At 41.0% G+C, this 13,601-nt stretch overlaps 1 protein-coding gene across 1 annotated transcript in view; it reads left to right on the top strand.

Moving 5' to 3' along the window:
- The first annotated feature begins 1,600 nt into the window (after positions 1 to 1,600).
- LOC134856415 (glycoprotein-N-acetylgalactosamine 3-beta-galactosyltransferase 1-like) overlaps positions 1,601 to 13,601 on the top strand; it is a 27,015-nt gene continuing 15,014 nt past the window's right edge. Inside the window, exon 1 of the mRNA XM_063872711.1 lies at positions 1,601 to 1,984. Within this exon, the coding sequence (XP_063728781.1) occupies positions 1,693 to 1,984 (292 nt within the window). The 5' untranslated portion in view covers positions 1,601 to 1,692. The remainder of the gene's footprint in view (positions 1,985 to 13,601) is intronic.

Raw genomic sequence — 13,601 nt, 5'->3', positions numbered from 1 at the left:
ACAATTTTTATTTCAGTTCAGGTTATCAAAAGTTCCATTTTAGAAACGATTTCATAATTTGATTTTCCGAAAATATCAAGAAGCACTGGAAATGAGCCCAATTTTGGTTCCATGTGTGTCCTTGGTCATTTTTGTTCCGACTTTTGATACGAAAGTAATTGTTCCGACTTTCGATACGAAAGTAACGGAATATTTGTGCTCGGGGTGGGTTTTTTTTCTTCAGACAAATTTCGACTTTTCAACTAGCCATTTTTGACGAAATTTTTTTCGAAAACTATTGTTGTCCTGAGCTTATATTTGAAAAGATATTTCACCTGTGATCATTTTTCTTGAAGTTATGGGGGTTTAAAGATTGCCATTTTGACCAATTTAGGACAATTTTAAGATCATTTATCCACGAGGGATAGGACCAACATACGAGCTGTACAGCTCATCACGGCGAGCCGCTGTTGTGCCCCTGCTTAAGAACTACATGCAATTTTTTTTGGTTATTTTTCTGGGCTGGGTAATGTTGCCTCACCCTCAAGCAACGAGCACGGATCATGGTGGGCCTCGAACATCCGACCTTTCGATTGAGAGGCGGAGACGTAACCACTTCACCACTGCTCCCAATAAAAATTAACGCGCGATATAATTCGCGCTATTAACGCGTCAGCGGAGATTTAATCCGTCTTAGAAATCGTTCCAAATTAGTTGGAAGAAGCTTATTTGCCATAATTGATTTGTTACAAGTAGCGAAATCTATCCTTTTGTACTTTATATGGCGTGTGGGGGGATGATTTTCATAAAAAATTTCAAATTTTGGAATTTTTTTTTCATTTTTATTACATTTTATTAAACATTAAAAGGCAGTCGGAACATTCAGGGCTTCGCCCTGATACGAGCAGTCTTGTACTCTATAGAAGATCACCATCGAATTGCTTCAGCAGACAATACCTTTTATAGATAATTTGCAGATTTATAACAAAAATATCCATGAGCCTAGTAAAGAAGCAAAAAATTAACATGTACCAATTAGGCGTGAGAAGTGGATTTAATGAATTGTTTCGACTGCCCCAGTGAATTTTGAATGTACTGGCAATTCAAAAACCTAAGTCATTGTCGAGCCATATTTGATGACTAGTGGCGCCAATTGAAAGAAAATTGACATCGGTTGCCAGTACTCGACCAACTGATGTCACAGTTGAGTGAAAGAATATGTCGATCTATGCAGGCTTCTATACACTTCCGTTTATTGTCTAACTAGTCTGAACGAAAAACCCCCATTAGGCTCAGATTTTGGTATGAGAAGGCGCCGAGGTATGTGATGTTTGGTGCGGAGGTATGAGGTATTTTGGTATGTGAAGATATGCTGCTGAATTGAAACTCGCTGTCTCCACGCTGCTTTTTTTAATTAAGAATAATGGTAGAACAAAATTCAAAACCACAGCCTTTAAAAATGTACACAGAAGTTATAGCGATTCGAATCAACTCAAACACCTATGGAATGTAAGCCATTTTATGACATCCTCAGCCATCATTTTTTTTTTGAATTTCTGTAACCGGAAATGATACAAATTTTCGCGTGATCAACTTAATGTTCATATTCGCTGAAAAACCACGTGCGTTAATTTAAAGAGTAACTTGTTTACTTCTGGCTGTGGCTTTATCATTGAATCTTACCAGAAATATAATAAATGGAATAGAAAAAAAATGTGTCAAAACATACCTTCGTTTTTTCCAAGTGGAGCAATCAGAAAAAAGAACATTAAAGTGTTTGTGATATTTTTGTTTTTATTTGTATTAGCATTTGTACTAACTACCTTCAATCTAACCCAAAATTCCAATCAGTCTTTATCCCGGACAAACTCAATCGGAATCCCAAACAAGTTTCTCTACTTAAAGAATTTCATCTCTGCAAAATACACCTCCCAAGTCAGAAAAGACGAAAAGTGGCGTCAAGTGAGAATACTATGCTTCGTCATCACATATCCCAAGAACCTAGGTAAGATAAAAATGTATTATTTACTCTACTTTTGAAAAACCCACCGCTTGAGGAGTATTTGGTTCATTCTGTCTATGGCCCCTACACAATAAAAATTGAACAGGCTGTAAAGGGCAAAACAATTGTTTTAAAATATTACTGTTGTTTCATTTTGAATTTTCCTACACTGATTTTGATTCCCACCTCATTTTTGGACTACACTGATTTTAGCTGAAATATTGGGCAATAGTTGGAAGTATGGGCCCTTTAAAAGTTCCGTTTAGTAAAATAGTTTCTAAAAACTCAAATGGTCCCATATGTAAGTCAAGCGGGCGGTACAACAGTGCATAAAACCGAAGTCAGTAATGAACAGTAAATTGATTTATAGGTACAATTCTTGATGGGCTCTTTTCCAGTTCCTTCTTTGATTTTTTTTGAAATTCAACATTTTTTTGTCTCCCATTTTCTAAGAACGAACTCCTAAATACCTTGAAATGCAGCCGGAACAATCAAGGCTTTGCCCTTATACGAGCAGTTTTGTTTATTTTGCGTCACTAAACTCTAAGGAGTCACTAAAAATTCTTTCGTGAAAAAGCTCCCTAAGCATGAAAAAATCCCCCCACAATTTTTCTCGGCAAATTGTCAAAATTTTTTCTCAGTTTTGCTACAAAGCGGCTCTTTTCCAGTTTCCCACCCCCCTCGTAAAATTACAAAATAAAGATGTTCACAAGGCAATTTGCATGTTAGAAATGTTGCAGAAATTTGTTCACTTGTTCACGCTGACACGTTTTAAAGGAGTTTATAACATCAAAAGTCATTTTAAATCGACTTTCATTTAACGGATTTCAGAAAAAATCAAAGGGGGGGACTGGAAAAGAGCCTACAAAGCAAAACAGTAATCACGCAAAACTGCCAACAATCGCAAAAGCAACTCAAAATTCCCAAAGCTTCTGAGCCTGTTGAAAACTTTTTCAGTTTTGGCACTGACGTATTTTGGCACTCTTGAACACCCCTATAAGTCAGAAAGAAAAACTTTTTAAGGTAGTTTCTATATTTTTTCAGTAAATTGGTTTTTTCAGTTTCTGCGCTTTAAAGAAAACTAACAAGAAATGTTTACCCATTTTTTTGGTTTCATCCTTCTAATTTACTTTAGATATTGCTTATTCCTAAAAGTCTGGGGGACTCATCAAAAACGGCGAGCCCATACTTCTAGACAAGTTGTTCATGGGGTCTTTTCAGTTCCCTTTGAGTTTTTTTTTCTGAAATTCACGAAAGTCTTTTTCAAATGACTTTTCATGCTAGAAACTTTTAAAACTTGTCAGTGTGAACGTGTCAGCGTGAACAATTGCAAAATCTTTTATAACATTTTTTTCATGTAAAATGCCATGTCAACAATTTTTGAACAGCTTTTTCGGATCAATTGAGCAATCTTCCCCCCTTTCCCTGTAATAACCAATTGAGGTATCTCCCCAAAGCAAAAGCGGTAAACCGCTACAAAAAAACGTCAGCAAACGCAAGTAGATGGTTGATGTGCTCGTAGTACGCAATCAATTGACCGACTGAGGTTTATGAGTATCGAAAAAAGAAGAAAATCGAATTTTAATTTAAAAAATTAGTTTGGGCGACCATTGACTCATCGAGGAATGCGGTTTACCAGGGTTGATGCTCTAGATTTGTATCTGAATATCTGTTGCAATGCAAATGTAGAGTATAGATGCATATAAAACAAGAATATTATGCATATAAAATAAGCACAGTGCATATAAAATAAGCACAGTGCATATAAAATAAGCACAGTGCATATAAAAAAAGCACACCGACCGGTTCTTGTGGCTAGCTTGCGCCAAATGATCTTAAAAAACGAGTTGTACCGAAAAAATTGGAAGTTGATTTTATGATCTTTTTTTATGCAAACCGTTAACAGTTGCTTATTTCTTGTTATGTGTGATGTGTTTACTGAAAAATACCCATAATTAAATTTGTTTAATACAGTTTTTTCAGAGATTGAGCGCACATTTTGGCGCCACAAAAGGGTCCGATTGTTCTATTAACGAGTGACACCGAAGTCTATTTTTCACGAAGTCGGTCAACACAATTATTCAGGACTTATCGGACAGTTATTTACGCATTTGCACAAAGGACCGAAGACCGAAACAGAGTGTCTAGTTGGCCGATTGTCCAGTTGGCCGAGTGTCTAGTTGGTCGATCCCCGATTATCCAGTTGGCCGATTGTCCAGTTGGCCGAGTGTCCAGTTGGTCGAGTGTCCAAATAGCCGAAAGTTGTCTGTAAGCCGACAGACGACAAATCAGACAGACGAAAGAACAGACTGGCGGAAGAGAGGCCTGTTCAGGTGTCCGGTTTGTTGACTTTTGGCTCAAGTGCAGCTGTGTTTTTCTCGACACCCGAAATTTTTGAATTTTTTTCCCCGTGACGCCAATCTCCAATTAAAATTGTAAGAAGTTTCCAAAACTTTTAAAACTTTCCATTTGTGCTATAGTTTTATATACGATGTACTATATGCTAGAATTTTTCCCGCAAGCTAGCACCCGGTAATTTTTCTCAATACCCAAAATTTTTGGACAGTTCCGTTGAACTGAAATATCTTACAGTCGGTACATAGACGAACTGACTTGACATTTTTTCTCGATACCAAAATTTTTTGGATATATGTGAACGGAATAATAATCCGTGAAATCGGTGCATAGACAAGAAGTACTGGACTAGTTTTTTGGATTGGTTTATGACTCGAACCTGCTGACCAAAATTTTCCGAAAATTTTGTGAAAAAAGTCCAAAAAATCCTCAAAACGTCCCCAGAATTCTCGAAACTATGCTGTAACATGACACCAACTTTATGGTAAGTGGTGTGGTAGCAAAATATCAGGCAAATTAGGTTGAGTTTTTTCATCCTCAGGTTTTTTCCGCGTGTGTTGTTGGAACTTAACCAATTTGCCTGATCCCACGCCCACCATTGGTGAAACTGAAAGCCAGTTCGCTTCAAGTAAATCAAAGCCGTTTCTGCCCGTCCGATTATTGACTTCGTTGCGTGACAGTATTGTTAAGTGGTCAATTACGGTGATATTAAGTGAGTTAAGTTGAATTCTTTCATCCCCAGGTTTACTCCGTGTGTGTTGTTGGAGTTCAACCGACCTACTTAATTTTCCAACCCCATTGGTACTCTAGCGTAACGAAGCCGTCGCATAGGTCCGCTAAGTATATTGTATTCATTCGAAGAGCTAGTTTCTTGGATCACGCGCTCCGAAAACTTCCCGCTCCGTCCCAAAAGCGCGTCAAAGATACTTGCTTTACGAAGCCAGGTTTAAGTTTGAACTTTAACGCTAGGGACTCCCAGAAAACAATACAGTACTACCTTCATCACTACTTGTCTCACCGTTACGACCTTCTAATTTGGAACGACGCCATTAATAACTCGATAAGTAGGTACCGCAGTAACAATAACCGCAAGTTGATTAGTGAGCAACTTGTCAATTTGTTATTAAGGTATAGGACAAACATTTGTGCGATCGTATACTGTAGACCAAACGGAACCGAGGATATAGAGGAAAGTTTAGGTTCAACAGGTATTCTCGTTCTGAACGTCGTTAAAGACTTTATCTCTAAGCGTAACGCTAAGGCCCAGGTACTAATTGAGAAGTACAAAGAGCTTCACCAGCCTCCTTCCCTTGAGTTAAAGACTCTCCTCCTTCTAAGGCGTTATAGCGCTAATCTTATCATCCCTAAGACACGTAAGAAGCGGAACCGCTTACCCCTCAAAGCTCGGAAAGCTAAAAAAAATAGGCTTCAGGCAGAAGCTTTGAGACGTCAAGTTCCCCCATCTTGTAAGCTAATGTTGATTTATTAATGCAAATTTAATTACGTACCAAAACAGTATCTCATTTTATTGATTGTTTTCTATAAGTGAGCATCCGTAGAATATTGTCAATTTGTGAAAAACATGGACGAAAAATTCAAAAGTAAAATACGCAAGTTATTTGAAACCCGTCTAAATTTAGAAAATGAGCCGCTTAAAGGTCATTCATTTTTACTTGAGTACATTGAGAATAATAGTCGCAACACAAAAATTGACAATGCTGTTTACATATGTAAAATTGCGTTGGAAAAAGCTGTCGACTTCAATGAGCAATTAATTAGGTTAGCGGGAAAAATGGAAAACCCTGAAAAAATTATTGCTCAGCAAGACTTTTGGCTTGAAAAAGTAACCGAAATGAACGATGAAGTAATGCATGAAGCTCAGAGTTACAAGATGAGCCTTGAAACTTCGTCATTTCCAGCAGCCGGCATTACAGGGAGCAAGGGATCTTTACAACAAACTAGGTCTGAGACATCCTCACGATTGCACAAAACAAGAGATTCGGAGGCACGAGTATCTGAAAACAGGTCTAAGGTCTCTAATAAATCTAAGGAAAATAGAAAACGTGAGTCACATGAGTCTGATAAATCTGCTTCCACTCGTCATACCTCGACTGTTCACACTATGTCATCAAGTGAGAAACGGCATGAATTAGCTTTGGTAAATCGACGCCATGAGCAGCTGGAAAGATAGTATCAAGTATCTTTAAGACTTAAAGAGCAAGAGAACTGTCTCAAGTTCGAACAAAGTCAGCTTGAACTAAAGCAATTGGCTGAAAGTCATAAAAAGCAATTAATTGAAATGGAACTGAAAGCGTTTGAACTTGAGGACAGTTCATCTGAGGTTAGCGAGAAGGTAGCGGAAAGTAACTCGACAGGAGTAAGTCAACCTATTTCAAAAGTAGCAACCGATCGAACTAATGATTGAGTAGACTCTGTTAGTTCACAAGCACCTCCTGAAGTTGCTAGTGCGCCAGGTTTGCTAGCCTTTGCTCCTGTACCAATTTCGTCAAAACCGGCGACTTCCGCACACCTCGCTTATGCAACAAACACAAGTTTTAGTCATAACCATGAGCACACTGCCTTTAGTGACCCTGGAAACCATAGTCATGGATATCGGGCTATGCCTCAATTTGGCGGTGCAAGCTTTTTGCCATTGCAAGCGTCTGTTCCATCTGTTTCAGTCCCAGTTAACGTTATGCATTCTAGTGCACACGTGTTACCACCACCGTCTGCTGTTTCTTCACAGACCATGAGTTCAAACATAACTAATGGTAGTTTTGCCATCGCGCAACCAGATCATTACCAGTCCCAATGCTACCGGCACAACCCGGTTCTGGTTTTGTTTCTTTGTCACCTGCATTTGCTGGTGGTGCCTTCTCATCTTCTGGAATAAACCCAACGCCGGCTTTCTTTTCGGCACTTAATTTCTATGCAGCGCCAGTCCAGACGCAACATAATCTTCCCTTTGTTCCGCATACTGTGTCACCTACTATCAACAATTACTACACAAGTGATGCAGTTTTATGGCGATTGGCAGCTACAACTCCAATCGTCACGCCTGCTCAGTGTTGCAATGCTGGTAACATTTTTTCTAATGTGTCAACTGTTGTCCCATCGTGTAACACCGCAGCTCCGTATGCTAGTGGTGGGACTGTGTGTTTTAATACTCCCCCGGTTCATCAACAACATGTATCGCATTTTGTCAATCATATTAATACTGGTTATCAGCCAGTCAACGAAGACTACGCACCGCCTTCTGCTTATCCAAACTAAGGTTGTTCATCGGATCGACCTCTCTCCGCTCGTGAATTGGCGGAATTTTTGATGCATAGCAGCAAAAATCATCTTCCTGAAACTGACATACTTAAAACGCTCGTCACAGGCAAAGCAAAAACCGCAATGGCGGAGTTTAGTTATAGTGGCGTTATGTACAAGGATGCACTGGCCACCTTGCAACGGAAGTTTGGGCAACCACATGCCATTGTTCGTGCGCATCTTGATAAGCTGAATACGTTTCCTCCACTTAAGATGCACAATTCGGAAAATGTCTTTAGTTTCTCCTCTGCCATATCTGGCCTCGTTACAGTTTTCAAATCATTGTCATTCAACGATGATCTAAAGGGTGTTAACCTTTTAAGCCAAGCTGTTCGTAAACTTCCGCCTAACCTCAAGGAAACTTGGTCAATGCATACTGTTAGGCGTAATTGGCAGCGACCAAAACTCTTAGACTTTAAAAAGTGGTTGAAAGAAAAGGCCGAGGGACATGAGAGATTACGTGTACTCAACTCTAAAGCAAAAAACGAGGAGCCAGTTAAACCAAAAACAACCAATTTTTTGCAGCCATTTGCCAGGTAACTAGTAAGGCTCAGGATAGGTCTAAGTTTCCGCCGTGCGTTTTGTGTAAGAGTAGTCTCGCATTGTGGAACTGTGCCGTTTTCAGGGAAAAGAATGCTACTCAGCGAGCAAAATACGTAGCTGAACAGAAACTTTGCTTCGCTTGCCTCAAGGGCAATCATCGTTTCCGGCAATGATCTAGAGCGAAAAAATGCCCAAAGCCAGAGTGTGATAGCACACATAATATCTTGCTCCATGGAGCCGAAAGAATATTTCCTCGGAAGGAAAATTCAAATGTGTCAAAAAAAGCTGGAACAAACAAAGCTAAGGAGAAGACAAACACTTCCACCCATGCCGCTGTTAGTGATGTACCTGACATTGAATCATCTAAAGGGTTGTTGCCAATTGCAACACTTGGTTTATCCTCGGATGTAACCAGTCTCCTGACGTTGGTTCTTTGTGATAGTGCATCGACTCACTCCTGGGTGTCTTCGTCACTCGTTAACCATCTCGGCTTAGTAGGTGAGCCCGTTAACTTGTCAATTAGTGGTTTCAATTCAACCACCGTTGTTGAGACTCAGAGGGTCAAAATTACAGTTTTCTCCGAGCCAAATAATAGTGATTTCGTATTTTCTCTCTGTGCATATGTTAAAGACAATATTCGGATTGGTTCCGAATTAATCAATATTGCTGATTTGCAGAATAAATATCCACAATTAGCACCCATTAAGCCCACTCAATATACTTATGAGGACGTTGAAGATATTATAGGACAAGATTACTACCACGCCGTTAGACCCATGGGTCATAAGTGGTCCGTTGAAGCCGTCCGTTAATTCTACTTCTTCATGTTTCAAAAGTGTTGTTGAAAATTCTTCTCTGACCGACCAGATAAAATCCTGGTACGAGTTGGAATCTTATGGTGCTTTCAAACAAGTCGATGCTCGCTCCGCCGCGGATAAACATGCTTTATCCATCCTAAATTCTGAAACCGTTCACAATGGCGAAAGATACATTGTGCCTATGCTTTGGATTGAATGTAATGTCAGTCTACTAAACAACTATTACTCGTCACTCGCCCAATTTAAAACATTGGAGAGAAGGTTAGGTAAAGACCCTGAGCTGCGCGAAAGATACGCAGAAACAATTAGAGAGGACATTAGGAAAGGCTATGTCGTTACCGTCGAACCGCTTGATCCACGTAAGCGTTCCGATCGCGAGTGGTATCTTCCGCACCATCCCGTCGTAAATCCGAATAAGCCGGGTAAGGTGCGCCGAGTCCTTAATGGGGCTTCTAAGGTTCACGGCACATCCTTAAATAAGTCCTTATTGGTGGGTCCGGACCTACTCCAAAATTTAATTTTTGTACTTTTGCGATTCCGTCAACACGAGTACGCCGTCTCCGCGGATATAGAGGGTATGTTCCTCCAGGTAGGAGTCCTTGCCCGCGATCAAATTTCTCTCCGTTTTTTGTGGCGGGCGAATACCACTTCCGATGTGGTAGTTCATCAGGACACTCGCCATATATTCGGCTCACGGGATTCGCCTACGTGCGCCAATTTCGCGTTGCGAAAAACAGCAACTGATAATATGTCCACATACCCTGAGGCCGCCTCAGTCGTCAATGAAAAACTTTACATGGACGATTACTTGGACTCCTTCGAGAACGTTACCCATGCAATTAAAATTAGTCGCGATTTGGTTTACTTAATAAAATTGGGAGGATTTATTTTGACTAAATTTGTCAGTAATGCTGATGAAATCACTTCAGCAATGAACCCCGAGGAATCCGAAACCTCGTCTTCACCCATCAAGGAAATATGTAACGGTGCCGAACAATCATCACACGTCTTAGGTCTTAAGTGGGACCATGTGAAAGACACATTGGTTGTTAGCAGAGGCGTGGATCGTCCCCTCGATAAAGCAATAACTCAACGAACCGTCTTGAGTTTCGTCTCTTCTGTGTTTGACCCTGTTAAGTTAGTAGCTCCATACACAGTTAGGGCCCGTCTTTTACTTAAAGATATTTGGAAAATCAGTGGTCAATGTTGGGACGACGAATTGCCAGAAGACATAAGAGATAAGTTTCTCGAGTGGCACTCCGGTCTCCCTCTCTTAGGGCAATTGACTATTCCCCGTTGTTACTTCACAGAGCCTGTTGATCAAATTGAGCTCCACATGTTCGGTGATAGCTCGCAGGACGTTTTCTGTGAGGTTGGATCTCGCACAAAACTCAAATATCCTTCATCTTTCGTAAAGCTCGCGTTGCGCCCATGAAAGCGCTATCTATACCGAAGCTAGAGCTTCAAGCTGCTCTGCTCGCCACACGACTGAAAGATGATATTCTGACCGCCCTTACTATCAGCATTAACCATGTCTACATGTGGACAGATAGTACAACAGTTTTGCAGTGGCTAAACTCCACTGAAAAATTACCTTTATTCGTCGCTAATCGTTTCGGTGAAATCCTCGAATTGACCACTATTGATGAGTGGCACCATGTTCTGAGCGGCGATAATCCAGCTGATACCGGTACGCAGGGGATTTCTTCGGAAGCCCTCAAGGATAGCAGCTGGTTATTGGTCCGAGCATTCTCAGGACTACTGATTGGCCGTTTATACCCGACGAACGTGTAATCAATAAAATTCGTTTGAAGGGTCCTTCTTGTGATGTTGATAATTGGTTGGAGACATCATGTTCCTTCGTTACCGATGTCACATTCATCAAACATCCCGAACACGGGTTCAATTGGGAAAAGTTCAGTTCCTTTACGAGATATAAACGAGTAGTTGCTTTTATGTTGAGGATGCTGCCTTCAGATAAACATTTTCGTGGTAAGGACTTACTAATCACCGACCCCATTGAACTTGATATTGCAGAAAGCAAACTGATTCATCTTGCTCAGATGGAATCCTTACCCGTTGAGTTAAAAACACTCACCGCTGGCAAACCTATTAAAAAATAGTAAAATTACTACATACTCGCCATTTATTGGTCCCGCTGGTATCATTCGTTCCACCGGACGGATTGTGCGCTTAGTGAATACCGAATTTGATACAAAGCACCCAATCTCACTCGACGCCCGACATACCCTAGTTCGTTTAATGGCCCGCAGCCTCCACCATAAGCATTTTCATCAAGGATTAGATTACATGCGCTCCATTTAAAATATGAATTATGCAATACTTAGATTGCGTCGACTACTTCGGTCTATCGAAAATCAATGTGTAACATGCCGTAAACGCAAAGCAAGCACCATCCAGCCAATTATGTCCGATTTACCTGTCGAACGTCTCGGATATAAGCAACCACCCTTCAACCATACGGGTGTGGATAACTTTGGACCGCTTTACGTTCCGGTTCGCAGAAGCACTGAAAAAAGATGGGGATTTCTTTTTACTTGCCTCACCACCAGGGCTGTACACCTTGAGATTATTCCATCTCTGGACACCAGTTCTTGTGTCATGGGCATTGAACGGTTCATTGCGCGTCGTGGTACGCCAAACAAAATCTGGTCGGATAACGGCTCGAACTTCGTTGTTGCGGAAAAGGAATTACTTGCCTGCATCAAGAGCTGGAATGGCATGGCTCCGACCATTTTTGCACACAAAGGTGTTACTTGGAAATTTAACCCGCTAGGCGCACCCCATCATGGCGGCTCCTGGGAACGCCTCGTCCGAAGCGTGAACCGCGTGCTGTACGATATCCTAGGCAGTGGGCGAGTCAGCGAAGAAGTGTTAGGAACAACACTCTGCTTAGTTGAGCAGGCTTTGAATTCGAGGTCAATCACTCCCGTTATTACTGATTCACGTGATATAGAAGCGTTAACCCCAAACCATTTTTTGCTTGGACAACATGCCACAAGCTTTCCTTCGCTTTCACCCGGGGAGCACTTCGATCACAAGAAAAGGTGCGTGCGAGCGCAGTCATATGCTAACGCGATTTGGTCTCGTTGGCTTCGAGAATGTGTTCCCTCGCTGAATAAGCGTGTCAAGTGGCACACTCATTCTGACTTCACTCTTAAAACAGGCAATCTCGTGTGGGTGATTGAGCCCGATAGTCCGCGTGGGTACTACCCTCTCGCCCGAATCGTCCAGCTAAACTACGGACAGGACGGTTGCGCTCGATCCGCCCTTGTTAAGACCGCAACCCGTGAAGTCACTCGGCCGACCGTTAAGCTCGCTCCGGTTCTTCAGTCTTCAGGTGGGGAGGATGTTGCAATGCAAATGTAGAGTATAGATGCATATAAAACAAGAGTATAGTGCAAAATCGACAAGTGTGAACAGATTTGTTCTTTATACTTCACAGCGTAACATCACGCATTTAGCCGTAATAACACGTAAAACAAACATAAAACTCGGTATTTTGAAAGGTGGGTGGAAACAGGAAAAGAGCCCAATTTTCAAGTGGTTATAAACTTCTCTCATTTACCAATTGAGCTTGATCCCCTCAAAACAGGAATGAGGGGATTGCTCAATTAATCCGTTTTTCCAGTTATTTTAAGAAGTTGCCTTTTATGTTAGCTATTTAGTTACAACTATTTTTTTATTTCTTTTTTCTAGACAAAATTCAATTAAAAGCCGGTTTCAATAGAAAATAGGAAGCATTTGATTTCCATTAATTGAATTTCAGATAAAAATTAAAGGGGGGACTGGAAAAAGCCCAAATTGAGTTGATTTATCTGCAATTTTAAAGTTTTTTCTAGCTACAGTAACCTTAAGAGGTCCACAAAACAAGAGATTTGGAGGCACGAGTATCTGAAAACAGGTCTAAGGTCTCTAATAAATCTAAGGAAAGTAGAAAACGTGAGTCACATGAGTCTGATAAATCTGCTTCCACTCGTCATGTTCCACTCGACTGTTCACACTATGTCATCAAGTGAGAAACGGCATGAATTAGCTTTGGTAAATCGACGCCATGAGGAGCTGGAAAGACAGTATCAAGTATCTTTAAGACTTAAAGAGCAAAAGAACCGTCTCAAGTTCGAACAAAGTCAGCTTGAACTAAAGCAATTGGCTGAAAGTCATAAAAAGCAATTAATTGAAATGGAACTGAAAGCGTTTGAACTTGAGGACAGTTCATCTGAGGTTAGCGAGAAGGTAGCGGAAAGTAACTCGACAGGAGTAAGTCAACCTATTTCAAAAGTAGCAACCGATCGGACTAATGATTGAGTAGACTCTGTTAGTTCACAAGCACCTCCTGACGTTGCTAGTGCGCCAGGTTTGCTAGCCTTTGCTCCGGTACCATTTTCGTCAAAACCGGCGACTTCCGCACACCTCGCTTATGCAACAAACACAAGTTTTAGTCATAACCATGAGCACACTGCCTTTAGTGACCCTGGAAACCATAGTCATGGATATCGGGCTATGCCTCAATTTGGCAGTGCAAGCCTTTTGCCATTGCAAGCGTCTGTTCCATCTGTTTCAGTCCC

Source organism: Symsagittifera roscoffensis, chromosome 1, assembly GCF_963678635.1.
Source record: "Symsagittifera roscoffensis chromosome 1, txSymRosc1.1, whole genome shotgun sequence".
Classification (NCBI taxonomy): domain Eukaryota; kingdom Metazoa; phylum Xenacoelomorpha; order Acoela; family Convolutidae; genus Symsagittifera; species Symsagittifera roscoffensis.
This window is presented reverse-complemented; position numbering and strand designations above follow the sequence as displayed.